General features: G+C 31.0%; 1 protein-coding gene across 2 annotated transcripts in view; it reads left to right on the top strand.

The window, feature by feature from the left end:
- Positions 1–17,080, top strand: part of Nectin3 (nectin cell adhesion molecule 3) — a 144,835-nt gene that overhangs the window by 52,549 nt on the left and 75,206 nt on the right. The window contains exons 4-6 of one of the 2 annotated variants that reach the window (XM_047564581.1): positions 2,751–2,868; positions 9,622–9,773; positions 15,879–16,832. In XM_047564581.1, coding sequence (XP_047420537.1) covers positions 2,751–2,868; positions 9,622–9,773; positions 15,879–16,459 — 851 coding nt within the window. In that variant the 3' untranslated portion in view covers positions 16,460–16,832. Of the gene's footprint in view, positions 1–2,750; positions 2,869–9,621; positions 9,774–15,878; positions 16,833–17,080 lie in introns of those variants that run through there. The other variant, XM_047564580.1, reaches the window with a different exon arrangement.

The following is a 17,080-nucleotide window of genomic DNA, read 5'->3' as shown; positions in this document are numbered from 1 at the left end:
TTTAATTTAATCAGAGCATTTTTGTTTTCTTTGGATTGGGATTTGGGATTGAATTCAGGGGCATATTACCATTGAATTACATTGCCAGTCCTTTTCATTTTTTATTTTGAGTCAGGATCTTGCTAAGTTGCTGTGACTGATTTTGAACTTGCAATCCTTTTGCCTCAGCCTACCGAGTTACTGGGATGACAGGTGTTTGCCACTGTGCTTGTCTCCTAATCAGAGCATTTTTTATTACATTTGTGAGAAGGACTCTTAAGATCTTAAAAGTAGACTGGATATAAGGGAGTTGGAAAATTTGTATCTCAAAATGTACAATACTTGGGTACAGACAACTCAATTCTATTTGAGTGACTATTCATTTTCCTGGATCTTACCCATGCTTACTGTTTTCAGCAAGAATCTTTTATTTTCCTACGTATATTTTTAACTAGTTTGAAAATGGTTTCTCAATATTATTTCTATTCTGATCTTATTGATAATGTTCTAAGATTCTTAGGTAAAACAATATTTTAAAAACATTGGGATAATAATAATTAGATAAGTTTCAAAGCTAGCTTCATATTAAATTTTTTTATTTTTTGTTAAGGGGTGCTTGTGTGTGTATTTTTTCATGGGTATCTACTTTTTCCTTTTCTGTAGTTTCTCAGTTTGGGGTGTATTGTGATATGTTTATTTGCATTTTAAAATTTTGAGCAAAAGAAAAGGTGATTGTTGATTGTATCTTAGAGTAAAGATAATGAAAATTAGGTAGAGTGATAACATTAGTAAAAGTATTTAGATTCTGCTGTCATTTCCATTCATGTACGATTTTAGATCTAGATAGTGTTTGAAAGAGTTGCTTTATCTTTTTGTTGTTTTTTTTTTTGAAATGCCATGCATAGAATTTTTAATCACACATATTCATTAAACTTGTAATGGTTTTTAAAGTTAATTCAGAGTATTTTTTTTTACTATTTATGGGGGTAAACTTGAACAGCTGTATTTATGCTTGTTATTACCATTACATTCTTGAGTGCTAATACCATCTTTTCTCTTCAGTTCTTTGGAGAATCTATTTTTTAAAAACTGTTTCCTCCTTTCACAGACTCTTAACTTTTTCCTTTTCCTTATAAAATTCAGATCTCAACTGTAAGTACTACCATTTCTCATATATACATTTCTTTACCTGTGTCTAATAATGAGTAACATTTTCTTGAGTTTTTATTATTTAAAATCATTATTATTTATTTTCTTGAATATAATCCTAGATCTGTAAAATTTTTTTCTATGTATTTCTTCATAATAATGCATTTCATTATTAACTTCCTTCTAAAATGTTCTTGGAATACTCATGCTTTTACCTTTTTAAAATTGGAGAATAAAAAGTGAACAGGTTTAAGGGGAAAGTCTTAGAATCCAATTTCATACCTCAAAATTAGGAGGTATGTTTTTAGGAATATATTATGCTTAGTCTTTATTCCTTTTAAAAAGAGATTAAACTCACTGACAGATCCGGACTCTTTCAGCAACACAATTTAGTACAAATTTTAAGTGGTGACTACTTTTTGGTATTTATGAGGCAGGCATTTTTTTTTAAATTGCCAAGGTAGCTATATCTTAGTAAAAGTTTAATTTTTTACCACCTTTTGGTAAACTGTTTTTCAGTAGACCAGGCTTTCCTATAAGATTTAAAGACTGACGTGATGTTATTTTTTAACCTTTTATCTGTCCTTTGCTATTCACCTGGTTTTCTGTGTTGCTCCCAGAAAGGTCACAGCACCATGCATAAGAAATGCTTTAGGAATCCTTTTATGACTCCTCTCACCTCTAGACTCAATTTAAATTAGGTCCTTGTTCTTATTTTCTCTTTTAACATCTTACTCTTTTCCTTCCTGATCTTCATGGTAGGGACTAAATATTATTAAATGCCATTCTTTCTATATTAGCAGAATATAAATTTTATAAATAATGAGTCTAAATATATGCCACATACATAAAATGGAATCTTTACCTCATTAGAAGTTAAACAAAATGATGGTTGAATGAATGGTAGGTATTGGAGTTTATAATTTATAGGCAGACCTTTATTTTTGATAGATATGAATAAGTAGTCCTTCAATAGCCATACATATTCTAAAAGATCTTTGGGTGTATTGAATGAATAGTACTGTTGAGGCCCTAGATAATTTACTTCACTTTTAAGTATGTTGTAGTCTCAGAAAGTCTTTGCCATGCCTTTACATGTCCATTGACTATTAATTAACTACAGCATAGAGCATTTTATTTCTCTAATTGACTTGCTATCTCTTACAAGATATATTTCCTCTTGGATTAAACATCTTTTAAAAGATAATTTTATTTGATGACTTGGTTCTACATGATAGTTAAATACCATGTCTTGTTATTTAATTATTACAATGTATTTGCTTTTTTCATGTGTTGTCTGTATCTCTCATAATAGACTCTTATATTTTGCGCTTGGTGATTGTAGGTTTATGAGTAGTCTTATATTCAGCATCCCTAAAAATTAGAACTGTGTATACTTAAAATTGTCTAGTGTCTGGGTACTCATTATCCATTCATTCATTCATTCCTTAGGCAACTAATATTTGAGTACTATCTTCCACATTGATTAATATATGTTGAGAACAGGAAAAATAATTTCTGTTCTTGTAAAGCCTAGTCCATTGTGTTAACACTCTATCATTGTATACTGCATTTACCCATAACAGAAAGATGACTTGTTCTTTCATGTTTTTATTTTATAGATGCCCCTGAAGTTTCAGTAACAGGATATGATGGAAATTGGTTTGTGGGGAGACGAGGTGTTAATCTCAAGTGTAATGCTGATGCAAATCCACCACCATTCAAATCTGTGTGGAGCAGGTAATGTAACATTATGCTTCTGAAGAGAAATTATTTAAAAGTGAAAAACATTATTTTTTTCCCCATACTGAGGATTAAACTCAGGAATATTATATCATTGAACTATGTTCCCAGCACTTTTTATTTTTTATTTTGAGACAGTATCTTGTTAAGTTGCCCTGCCTCAGCCTCCTGAGTTTTTGTGATTATAGGCATGGCTGCCATGCTTGGTTAAATGTGAAGAGTAATCTTAAATGCATATGTAAAACTTTTTATCAGTCCAGTGCATGTTTATAATAATAGCTGAATAATTCATTTAAATGAACAATTTCTAAATGTTCTGCTGCCCTATTCTCCTGTATTTTCCTACCTTCTCAGTTGCTCACAGGCTGCATTAGCAAATTTAGAAATATTTTTCTTGTAGTTGCCCTCATTGGTTTTAAGCTGCTACTTCTTGATTTACCAATTTTAAACACTGTTCTCTTCTTAGATGAGTTAATTTTATGACCACCTCTTTAGACACAAATATACATTCTTACTCTTCATTGCTTCATTGTCTGAATGAATTTAAGTTCCTTTGAGTTAAATTCTGTGAATTTTCCTTTGCCTCTTTAGGATAGATAAATACATTTTTTACCAAGAGTTAAGTAGTATACCAGCATTCTGGTGGTTTTTTGTTTTTGTTTTGTCTAGAGCTCTCCTTGTAGCTAACAGTTATCTCTTTTTACTTGTGTAGTTTATTATCTATATTTCCTTAATTCTTTATATCTTTAAAATTTGAAAAAATAAATAAAATTTGAAACTGTTACACTGAAGTTTTCATTTTTATTTCTCAGTATTTGGGACTTGTTTCAGTCTTCAGACATTTATCTTTAGATACTTGTCTTTCTTTTTTGTCATTTCACCTCTTTTTTTTTCTTTCCCCTCTTCACTTTTACTGGAACTACTATTTGTATTGTATAAGTATCCTTACATGTTTGTCAAGTGGTTTTATTGTTTGACCAGCAATATTTTCTCAATAAAATTTTTCTGTTGACTTAATTTTTTAAAAAATTGATGTATTTACAAGCTGGGGATATAACTCAGTTGGTAGGGTGCTTGCATGCTTGCCTTGCAAGCACTAAGGCCCCAGGTTCAATCCCCAGCACCACACACACACACAAAATAATTGACATATTTACAATTTCTTACAAGCTCATTCTCATTCCCTATTCAGTTCCATAGCATTCTTTTCATATTTTATAGATATAGTATCGTCTAGTTTCTTTCCAGGAATACTATAGTATTATTTCCTCCCCAGGGAATTTTTTTCTGCTTTCTGTATATTGTCTCTTTCTTCCAGATTCTTTGGGTTTGATCTTTCCTTTTTGTAGGTTTTTTTTTTCCAGTAATTTCAGAGTGAGGCATTAGAATAAAATGCATGGTGAAAACTTTTTCTAGATTGAAGATTATTTTTCAATAGGTTTCACTTGGAATGACCATGTAGAGAGATTCTTTTCTTAGGGAAACTCCAGGTATCACCAATGGATGAGTGGAAATCTTTTCTCCATAATTTATTGTTTGTTTGTGGAATTTACCTTCATTTTTTTTTTTTTTACCCAAGAAGTAAGTGCCTTGTTATTAGTACAGAGTTGGAAGGAGTCCCTTGATTTATTTTGTAATTTTCAACTAATCTCCTTATTTCCAGCCCTTTGCTTTATGCTAGCCTTCTGCATTAATAGTGAGTTAAACTCCAAACTTTCCTGTGTTCTTTGGACCAAACTGCTTTTTTATCATATGCTTCTTGAAAGCAACTCTTCAACCTGCAGGAGATCTTTCTAACCTTGACACTATTGATATTTTGGGATGGATAATTCTTTTTGTGATAGGCAGTCCTATGAATTATAGTATTTTTAGCAACATCCCATGCTTCTATCCTCTAAAGCAGGTAGCACCCTCTACTCCCCAGGTAGGGTAACCCAGAATGTTTACAAGGGCAAAAGCACTCTTCATTGAGGAACACTGACTTAAAACATATAACTATTTTTTCCATCTATTTTCTGTTTCTCAAAGTTTTCTGTTGAACGGGGCCTCCTATTCTCTCCTCGTGGATTTTAAATAACTTTTGTTTTTGGTGTCATTTTATAGAAATAAGAAAACAGTGTATTTGATTACCTTGTTTCCTTTAAGAAAGATGGTTTTCAAAACAGAGAAGTTCTTTATTTATTTATTTTTTTCTTAAAAATGGGAAATGGTCATGAGGTAAGATATCTATTTGATAGAGTATTTCTAAAAAACAGATAATTATGGGTTCTTACCCAGTGTCTTTATTTCTAGATATATTTCTTTGAGTGAGTCATTTAATCCCTGTGATACTTAGTTTCCTTGTAGATTACAGTGTTTTATAGATTTTTTTGGTACAGGTGCAGTTGAATTATGTAACATAGGTATAAGAACATAGAAAATGCTTAGCATATGCCACTTGCTACATGTTTAGTGTTATATGTAGATTTTTCTGTCTGTGGCTTTTCTGAATAAACAATTTGAAAACATTATAAGACATTTTAAAATTTCTCAGAGAATTAAAAGGACTAGAGTTTCAGGCTCAAGGACTCATGCTTGCTAGACAGTTGCTGTACCACTGAGCCTATATCCCAAGCCCTTTTATTTTAAAACTGTATAACTAAGTTCCCCAGGCTCCCCTCTGACTTGGAATTCATTTACCTTATCCTCCCTAGAAGCTGAGATTATAGGCATGTGCCACTCCACTGGCTACGTTTGTTTTTGAAACTATGAAAAAAATATTTTCTTTACTCTTCAGTGCTAAATTAAAATTCTGTCCCAAAAATCCAAAATGTGATTTACTCCAAAATGTGAGACTTTCTGAGTACTGATGCATTTCAATTTCAGATATTTGGATTAGGGATGTTTAAATAATAAAGTCTATGCAAATATTCAGAAATCTTCAAAATCTGAAGACTTTGTGGTCCCAAGCATTCAGATAAGGGATAGTCAGTCTCAATCTATAACTACAAAAGTTTATACCCATTGTTTTTTCACTCACTGCCCTTAGAATCGTAAAAACAAAATTGTGCCACCTTTGGATAGAGCAAAGTATCAATTTGTATTAATATTAAGTTATGCTCTATACATACATTACTTTTCTCTCTCTTTGTATTTGTTCCTTTTAGATACACATGACAATAGAATGTATTTTGACATACATGGAGTATAATTTATTCTATTTAGAATCTCATTCTTGTGGTTGTACATACTGGTAGAATATTCATATATGAATTTAGGAAAGTTATGTTTGTTTTATTCTATTGTCTTTCCTATTCCCTTTCCCCTTCCCTTCCCTACATTCCCCTTTGTCTAATCCAATGGACTTCTATCACCCCCCTCCTCTTATTGTGGTTTAGCATCCTCATATCAGAGAGAACATTCAGCCTTTGGTTTTTTTGGGATTGGCTTACTTCACTTAGCATGTGATAGTCTCCAGTTCCATCCATTTACTGGCAAATGCCATAATTTAATTCTTGTTTATGGCTAAGTAATATTTCATTGTGTACATATACCACATTTTCTTTATTCACTCATCGATTGAAAGGCAACTAGGTTGGTTCCATAGTTATTGCAAACTGAGGGACTCTAAATGTTGATGTGGCTGTGTCACTATAGTATGCTGATTTGAAGTTCATTGAAAATATATTGAGGAGTAGAATAACTGGGTCAAATGGTGGTTCCTTTCCAAGTTTTCTGAGAAGTTTCCATACTGCTTTCCATAGAGTTTGCACCAGTTGCAGTCCCACCAGCAATGTATGACGATATATTCTCCCCACATCCTCATCAAAATTTTTTGTTAAGTGTATTCTTTTTAATTGACATGGAATCTGTGTAGTTTTGATTTGCATTTCTCTAATTGCTAGAGATATTAAACATTTTTTCATATTTGTTTCATTCATGTTTCTGTTTTTTTTTTGGTACCAGGAATTGAACCCAGGGGCACTTTACCACTGAGCCACATCTTCCTCCCTTTTTTGTATATTATTTAGAAACAGGGTCTCATGAGTTGCTTAGGGCCTTGCTAAGTTCCAGAAGCTGGCTTTGAACTCACGATCCCCCTGTCTCAGTCTCCCCATTCATATTTCTTCTGTGACGTGCCTTTCAGTTCTTTTCCCATTTATTGATTGGGTTATTTGCTTTTTTTTTTTTTTTTAGTGTTAAGTTTTTTTGAGTTCTTCATATATCCTGGAGATTAGTGCTTTGAGGTGCAGGTTACAAAGATTTTCTCCTATATGCTCTTGATTGTTTCCTTTTCTAGGAAGAACCTTTTTACCTTGATGCCATTTCATTTATTGATTCTTAATTTTACTTCTTGTGCTTTAGGAGTCTTGTTGAGGAATTTGGTTCCTAAGATGATCTGATGGAGAGTTGGGCCTACGTTTTCTACTAGTAGGCACAGGTTTTCTGGTCTAATGCCTATGTCCTTGATGCACTTTAGTTGAGTTTTGTGCAGGGTGAGAGATAGAGGTTCAGTTTTATTCTGCTACATATGAATTTTCAGTTTTCCCAGCACCATTTGTTGAAGAGGCTGCTTTTCTCTAATTATGTTTATGGCACCTTTGTCTAGTATGAGATAACTATATTTATTTTGGTTTTTCTCTGTGTCTTCTTTTCTGTGTCACTGGTCTACATTTCTGTTTTTGTGCCACTACCATGCTGTTTTATTTTTCTTTTTTTTCTATTTTTACTGTAACTGTGGTATAATTAAAGGTCTGATATTGTAATGGCTCATGCTTTACTTTTCTCACTGATTGCTTTGCCTATTCTGTACCTTTTGTTTTTCCAAATAAATTTCATGACTGCTCTTTGTATTTCTGTGAAGACTGTCATTGGAATTTTAATAGGAATTGCATTAAATCTTTATAGCCCTTTTGGTAGTATGACCATTTTCATAATATTAATTCTGCCTATCCAAGAATATGGGAGAACTTTTAATCTTTTGGGGGCTTCTGTAATTTCTTTAGTGTTGTGTAATTTTCATTATAGAGGTCTTTCACCTTTTGCTTGATTCCGAAGTATTTTTTTGTTTTGTTTTTGTTTGTTTTGAGGGTATTGTAAATGGGATAGTTTTCCTAATTTTTTCAGCTGATTCGTCATTGGTGTTTAGGAACACAAGTGACTTATAGATGCTAATTTTATATACTGCTACTTTGCTGAATTTATGAGTTCTAGAAGTTTTTTGGTGGATTTTTTTTTGGGTCTTCTAAATATAGAATCATATATTTGGCAAATAGGACTAGTTTGAGTTCTTCTTTTCCTATTCATATCCCTTTAATTTCTTTTATCTCTCTAATTGGTTTGGCTAGAGTTTCTAGGACTATGTTGAATAGAAGTGGTAGAAGAGGGCATCCCTGTCTTATTCCAGTTTTTAGGTTGCCATGTTTTATTGATGTATAATCCCCTTAAGCAGTATGAAATGACCTTCATTGTCCCTTCTGATTAAATTTGACTTGAAGTTCACTTTATCTGATATGAGGATAGAAACCCCTGCTTAATTACAAGATTCATGTGAATCATGTTTTTTCCCTCTATCTTTTTACCTTCATTCTGTGAATATCTTTGCCAGTGAGCTGAGTCTCTTATTTTGGGGGAAAAAGCTTATTTTTGGGTTTTGTTTTTTAATTCAATCTGCCAGTTTATGTCTTTAAATTGATGAGTTTAGGCCATTTACATTCAATGCTATTGATAAATAATTTTTATTTCCTATCATTTTATTTCTGGTTTTTAATTTGAATTTATTTCTCCTCCTTCTAGTATAGTTCTCCCCTTTGATGGTTTACTTTTATTATTCATTCCTTCATGAAATATTTATTAAGTATGTTTTTTAGTGCAGGCTTTTTAGATGTGAATTGTTTTAACTTTTCTTTATCATTGAAAGTTTTTATTTCATTGTCAGTTCTGAAGCTTAAGTCTGTAGGATATAGTATTCTTGGTTGGCATCCATTTTGTTTCAGAGTTTAGTATATGTTATTTGAAGACTTCCTAGCTTTGAGGTTCTGGGTTGAGAAGTAGACCGAGATCCAGATTGGTTTTCCTCTAAATGTGACCTTTTGTTTTTCTCTGGCAATCTTTAAAAGACTATCCTTATTTTGTATGTTAGGCATTTTCATAATAATGTGCCTTGGTGTGGCTCATTTGCAATTTTGTATATTTGGGGTCCTATAAGCCTCTTCTGTATTTGATTTTCCATTCATTTTTAAGGCTTGAGAAATTTGCAGATATTATTTCATTGAAAAGAGTGTTCATTCCTTTGTTTTGTATCTCCCTATGCTCTCTAGAAATATAAAAGGTGCCAAAACATTTAATATACTTACATGATATGACTTTTAACTAAGAAAATTGTAGTTTTATCATGTGTTCATTTATAATTCATGGAGAATTTTAATTCATTTGAAATTATTAATAATGCCATCAAATAATATTTTTCTAATTAGCAGTTTTCTGAATGTAAACTTTTAAATAATTTTTCTCTTTCTTCCCATTCTATTCTGTCTGCCTAGCTATACTTATATAAATATTTTGAAAGAATGGGTTTACTTAATGGACTTTTATCTAAAAACTTCTTTCTTAAAATGAAAATTTCTTGCTTATATGCTTTCATAGATAATTGTATCCAAAAGATAGTGGTTATTTTACTAGCATCCAAAAGTATAATGTCTTTTTAAAAATAATTGTCAATAAATTCTATGTGACGATATTTAAAATAATTTCATGCTTTTTAAAATCTAGGTTGGATGGACAATGGCTTGATGGTTTGTTGGCTTCAGATAATACTCTTCATTTTGTCCATCCGCTGACTTTCAATTATTCTGGTGTTTACGTCTGTAAAGTGACCAATTCTCTTGGCCAAAGAAGTGATCAAAAGGTCATCTACATTTCAGGTAAGTTACTGTCTACTTGCAAAATGACTTACTTAAAATATTCCTATGGTGACAATTATATAATAATATGATATAGTAGTAAAGATATAAATTCATCAATGTGAAGTTTTCCAAATAATATAAAAGACATATGAAGTAATCCTGTCTGAAATATATAAGGTTGTGTTCTTACAGAAGTGACAGAATGTCTATACAGATTTATATGTATTTTAATATGTACAGTTTTCAGTTAAGTAGTATTATTTTATAGGTGGAGTGCCTTTCTAAATTCTTTTGTCTTTAAACAAAGAACAGTGATTTTATTTTCCCCCTTTGGTGGCTACTCTGCATACATTTGTCTGATAAATAAAATAGGATATTAACTTTGATAACCTGCCTTATTAAATAACATTGCTTCCCACTCATGGGACTTTTCCATGCTGGGTTACTGAGAGGTAAAGTAGGAATGCTTTTGAAAATATTTTAATGAAATAAAATATTCCTTTTTTCTTATTGTCAGTTCTTAAGCTGCTAAGAACTTAGGTTTTTTACTGTTTGTCTCACTAAATGTTTGTTAATTTGGCTGAATATAAATTGGGCCATTCACAAAATTACGTAGACTAAAAATATATTCTTTCCTGTTTGTAGTTATAAATGATTAGTGGAATGCTCATTTAGAAAAACATATATAAATTATTTTGAGTATCTAACTGCAAAAATATATCGGGCTTTATGTCTAACATATGGAAAATTAAGGGGAAAACAGAGTAGACCTAGAAATGCAGGTTTGTATGATAATTATTTAATGGGTCGTTAAGGTTTTATCTCTTTAAATCTAAAACTAAATAGAGATTTAAAATACTTCTATGGTTGCTTAAATGTTATTCTCAGATCTGTTATCATTGAAACTGAGCCCATATTATTTTCTCTTAGTGTTCATCACAATTTTTAATTGTATGCACATTTATTTACTATCCTCAAAATTAAGCACCTTGTATTTACTTTATTCACTACTGTATACTCAGCAATTAGCTTGGTGCCTAGCACATGATACTCAAAATTTTTTTTATATGGCACTAGGAAGAAGCTTTGTGCTGTATATATCCCTACCCCTTTCTGCTAGTATCAGTACTTTTGTGGAAATCTGAGGGAGATTAAATATTAGTAAATGTGTTTCTTCCCTTAGGGAATAAACTATAGGAAATGCATATTTAAAATGTAATTACTTGAAGTCTGTTTACTTTTTGTTCCTATTGTACAGTTTGGTGTGGGATGGTACACATAGATTTTAGGCTCAATATGTTTTAGTCATGTAATCCTATAAATATCAAGCCCAATTTGGATGCCCTTAATATATACTAATTCAATTCATAGCCTAAATTTACATCTTTTGGCTTTCCGTGTTCACTTCTCAGTATCCCTGACTCGTATTTCCAACTGCTTATTAATGATAATTAACTATATGTAGCAGTTGAATGGGCATTTACAGATTAAGATGTTAAAAATGAAATTCTGAGGTGATAGAGCTGTATCTCAGTTGTAGAGCGCTTGCCTTGCATGTGTGAGGCACTGTGTTCAATCCTCGGCACCACATAAAAATAAATGAATAAATAAATATAGTGTGTCCATCTATAACTAAAAAATACCTTTAAAAAAATGAAATTCTAATCTTAAACACCTTGACACCAAACCCGTTCCTCTGTATGTTGTCTTCCTCTCAGTTTTTTGTACTTCCAGTCTTACATTTGGGGTATATATTTTGAAAGTAAAATTGATTTCACTTTTTCTCTCAGACCGTATGTTGTCCAAGAAATCAGTGTCAGCTTTCCCATTGTGTTATATTGAATCTTACTAGTTCTCCACCACTTCCCTGCTACCACTCTGGTCCAAGCCTTCAGCAAATCTTACATCATTATTAAAATAGCCATCTAATTTCCCAGTTTGAATCTGTTATCCTTTAATCTGTCTTCAGATGAGCAACCAAACTGATCCTTTTAAAGTCATGCCAGATCATGTCATTCCTCTTCTCAGAACCTTCCATGAATTTCCATTTTACCTACAGTGAGAACCAAATTTTTACAGTGCCTTATAAGGTTCAGTACATATTCTGGTACCAAATTACTTCTTTGACTTCATTTCTTATATATACCCCTTGCTCACTGACTCAGCCATATTAGCCTCTTGGTTGTTGTTTAAACACAACAGATATATTTCTACCTCTCAGTCTTTGCATTTTCTGTTTCCACTGCCCTGGAGTGCTCTTCCACGTGATATTTTCTACCTCTTTACCCCACATCTTTTAGATCTTTATGGAAGTGTTGGCATTTTTGAGTGAGGTATTTGTTTTCATGACTGTATTTAAAATTGAAAATCTTTTCTTCTTACCCTTTTACCACTTTCTGTCCTCCTGCTGTGCCTTATTTTTCTCTTGAATACTTACTGCTATGTGACATACTGCATATTTTATTTATATGCTTGTCTATTTTTGCACCCACCAGAACTTAAGTCCTGAGAGGGCAGGATTTTTGTCTACTTCAATAACTGTTGTATTTACATCATCTGCAGTGATATTTTGAATGTAATAGGTATTCAGTATACTTTTGTTGTATGAATGAATACATTTGAGAAGAGAATAATCAGGAAAGAATTAAAAATCCAGAATCTGTTTTAATGTAATTTATTTGCCTTAACAAGGGATTGATATTGATAGCTTTACATGTTTTTAAAAATCAACATCTAGAAAGTTTTTTTAAGAATGGAAATGAAATTTTGAGTGACTGGGAAAAATCAGTTAAATTATTGCTATGTATTTCAGAAGAAAGCAGTATGTGAGATAATTTTCTTCCAAGTGATCAAGGATTGGACTTTACATTTTTACCTGAGATTCTACCGTACAGTATACTATGCCAGGTTTAGTTTACTTTGCTAAGAGTTTCTTGGAGTATGCCAAGAATCATAGATAAATAATACTGCTTTTTAAAAAATTTAACTACTTAGTAAAACCTTTTAGATCAGAATAAAAGACCACAATTGAAAGAGAATAGTTAAATTTTTCATTGTAAAATTTACAAAATTTTACCTATTATTGAAATTAACACTTTTTAAACTTTTAGAAATTATTTTTAAAATATAAGTAAAAAAAATGTATCTTACAATAAGAGTCTCAAAGTTATGATTAGAACAGAGTAGAGTTAGCAAACTCTTGAGTGAAATTGTTTTAAATTTTATTATACATTTTCCCACACTGGGAGACATAAGATTTTGAGTAAGAGGCCATTGATTCACGATTATAATATTCAACTGCAAATACCAGATTTTACTCTTAATATATTTTCACTGTTCTGGGGTGCCGTGGCTCATTATCCAGTTCTGTTAGACATTGTGTTTTTCTAGTTTGCTCTTTCCCCCCTGATATCTGTCCCTTTTCTTTAAAAATATAAAAATGCATTTTTACATGTCAAATAAACTATGCCTAAAACTGGATTCCTCTGAAAAAGTTGAATTTCAGATCATACTGATTTTAAGGTTTGGATACAATGTCAAAACTTAAGAATCAACATTTAGCATGTCTTAAGCTTTAAAATGCATGATTGTGTTTATTTAAACAACCTATAAAAAGCTTAAAGAAATAGAAGTAATCCATGTAATTTTTTTTCATAACACAGTTATTAGGCAAAAATTTACCTTATAGCTACAATGACCTTACTAGACTATTTTTCTATTTGATGGGAGACAATTAGTTAGAAAAATAAACTTAAGAATATGGGTGAGGGGAACTCAAGGTACACTAGAGTTCATTATATCTATTATATCCTCATTTGTCACACATTCAACAAAATTTTTTAAATGTGTGAAAAAATGGAATGATATTGGGAAGAATTTTTATAACACAATAAATAAGTAGCTATTGATGATTATAAAATTTTCTTGCCTCATATGAATTATGACTCATTCTAAATTTAAAAACAAAAGTCTTGTATACATTGTCATATGCTTAAAATACAAAATAATGAAGTATTAACAATAATCCCCATGGAATGATCTTAATAGAATGTTGTGCTATATTTAACATTGATTAAGGAGGAGGATAGAGGATTGAAACTTATCAAAACTGAATTAACAAAAAATTTAATGTTTTTAGTAGATTTTTTTCTGAAATCTGTTTTGTTGAATCTGAGTGAATTGAACATTAGACATCCATCAGTATTCATATAAAGAACTTTGTGAGTAGAAATAAAAAGTGTGAATTATTAGTTTTAGGATATGTGGTAAAAATGTTACTTATGTGTGTATACTCCATGAGCTGAGGCATATTCACTCTTCTAAGAAACTCAGTTGCATATTAGGAGTTACCAAAAACCTGAAAAATCAGAACACCCACAAATATGTGTAAATCGTAAATAATTTATGTAGATGATCTGAACTTAAATGTGCTGATGTCACTTTGTTGTAATCGTTTTCTTTGGGAATCACTGAAGATGACATTTAATACTTAAAACTTCCCTTCCCTGTTACTCTTTCCTTCTCAAAAACACATGAATTATCTTAACAAATGATTTGAGTTTTAGTGTATTTCTTTAGTATCTTAATCCTGTGAAGTTGGATTATATGAACTTTTTCTCCTTTTATCCTAGAAATAATCCTTCAATTCCACACTTATTTGTTCAGCTAGTGAATATGTTCTTAAAAATTATAACTCTTCCTTGATTCACTTACATATACTATAACTAATACTTCAGAGTACTTGACAGGATTACCTGTAATATCAATTTCAACTGAGAAAATTAGTTATACTGTATTTGTTAAGTTTTATACTGTACTTGCTAAATTTTTACCACATTCTATACATATGGCATTCCGTGATGAAACCTGTTTCAGTAAGTATTTTTCTTTAGCTTGTAATCTTAGAATAACTTACCCATGTAGATTTAGTATTTTTCTAACAATCATATTTTTAAAACTCTGTCAGTACCACTCATTTAAAAATTAATTGTAGGATATTACCATTTGGGCCATTTATTTTTATCTAAGAAAAAAAAACAGGATTTTTTAAGCTCATCTTTTCTTCAAACTCTAGAATTTTTGTGTAACATGACCAACAAATTCTACTTAATTGATAATTAACCAGTCTTTAATTTTTACTATTCATGTTTAGTTGCTTTTTAATATTAATGGCTATTTACTCTTATAATCTAATGTCCGTATACAGGTTCATTTGCATCTAATATTTAAGTATTATTTGAATGTTCTCTCTAAAATATTAGCTCTTTTTGAGATGCCATCCTGAAGCAATTATATTAATTTTTTACAGGTATAGCTGAAATTCCTTAATTTTCTAAATGTTTAGATATGTTAATCATGGAGTATTAGATGGTTTTTACCACATTATAGATTATAATATTTTTACTTTGTTTTTGTTTATCAGTCTCATTTGATAATAGCCATTTGGCTAACACAATTTAAACACATCATTTATATTTTTAAATTACTGAACAATGGTCTTTACTGCATATTTCCTTCATAAAAATTTAGAGTATTCTTTATTTAAGAAAAATATTTTTGAGAGAATTATTAAACCAACAGCTTATACTGTACCCACTTAACAAGATTCTATAGTTTTTCATTCTTTTAAAAATAAAGTTGAGATCTTACCTTTTAGGTAAAGATGAACATCAAGAAAACTTACTTTAATTTTTTATTTGTTCATTTAATTTTCTTGTGCTACTAAGAAAATATACATTTGAGTAACTATTTAATTTAATGTTTTATATGATAATGTTTGAGCTGGCTCTGTATATTACAGCGAAGTAATAATCTACATTAAAAAAAACCTTATTCCTAGAGTACAGTATCACTTTTAAACTTGGAATAAAGTAATTTAGTATCACCCCATAGGTTTCCATTGTTTTCACTGTATTAGTAACTGACTCAGTGTCAGTTTTGTTATTTTAAAAATATATAAAAGGACCATTACTGTCTAATCTTAATCAAATTAAGAATGAAAAACTATTGTTACTATGAATATATATTCATTAACTGTGCTGTCTTTTCAACTTGCTGCTGAATCAACCTGCATTGACATTCTTTGCCTTTCTGTGTCTTGTCTATCTTTACTGTTTCCATTAGATCCTCCTACTACTACCACCCTTCAGCCTACAATTCAGTGGCATCCCTCAACTGCTGACACCGAGGATCTAGCAACAGAACCTAAAAAATTGCCTTTCCCATTGTCAACTTTGGCAACAATTAAGGATGACACAATTGGCACAGTAATTGCTAGTGTAGTCGGGGGGGCTCTCTTCATAGTACTTATAAGTGTTTTGGCTGGAATATTCTGCTATAGGAGAAGACGGACGTTTCGAGGAGACTATTTTGCCAAGAACTACATTCCACCATCAGATATGCAAAAAGAATCACAAATAGATGTTCTTCAACAAGATGAGCTTGATTCTTACCCAGACAGTGTAAAAAAAGAAAACAAAAATCCAGTGAACAATCTAATACGTAAAGACTATTTAGAAGAGCCTGAAAAAACTCAGTGGAACAATGTAGAAAATCTCAATAGGTTTGAAAGACCAATGGATTATTATGAAGATCTAAAAATGGGAATGAAGTTTGTCAGCGATGAACATTATGAGGAAAATGAAGATGACTTAGTTTCACATGTAGATGGTTCCGTAATTTCCAGGAGGGAGTGGTATGTTTAGCAACCACTAAATGTGACTTAACTATGTACAATGTTTCATTCATACTAGTTGATCATTTTCAGATTGTTCATACTTTTTCTTGAGGAAGAATAAGCTTTTTCAAGTTGATTTTCAAGCTTTTTATATTCTAATCTGACAAATGAAAATGTAAAATCTGGGTTCAATGTATCTGAGCTGCTTTACAATTTTTTTCAATGCTGTACTACTGTCTCAAGATTTAAATTTTAATGCAGAGTACTTTATTGGTCTGAGGCACACAGGTAAGAAGAAATGTCAACGTTAAATGTGTGACGTTTTTGGTACAAAAATTAAAAAAAAAAAACAAAAAGAAACTACCTTGGCATTGTGTATTAAATGTTTACCTAAGACATAATCTCAAGTATAATGTTTGTTAAACATATACCTCTTAAAATTTATCACCACTAAATGATACTACATCAAAATTGACTCTAAAACTAATTCAAAAAATGTTTATATATATTTTTAGTATACTAAAAATATTCAGCCTGATGGAACATCTTTCCTTTTCAGACATTATTTTCTAAGTTTCTATACAAATGGAATCTTTACCTCTGCATTTTAATGAGCCTTGCCATAATTATTGTAGAATGGCTTTTCAAA

Source organism: Sciurus carolinensis, chromosome 9 (genome assembly GCF_902686445.1).
Source record: "Sciurus carolinensis chromosome 9, mSciCar1.2, whole genome shotgun sequence".
Classification (NCBI taxonomy): domain Eukaryota; kingdom Metazoa; phylum Chordata; class Mammalia; order Rodentia; family Sciuridae; genus Sciurus; species Sciurus carolinensis.
The sequence above is the reverse complement of the archived record's forward strand: the minus strand, read 5'-3'. Positions and strand labels throughout refer to the sequence as shown.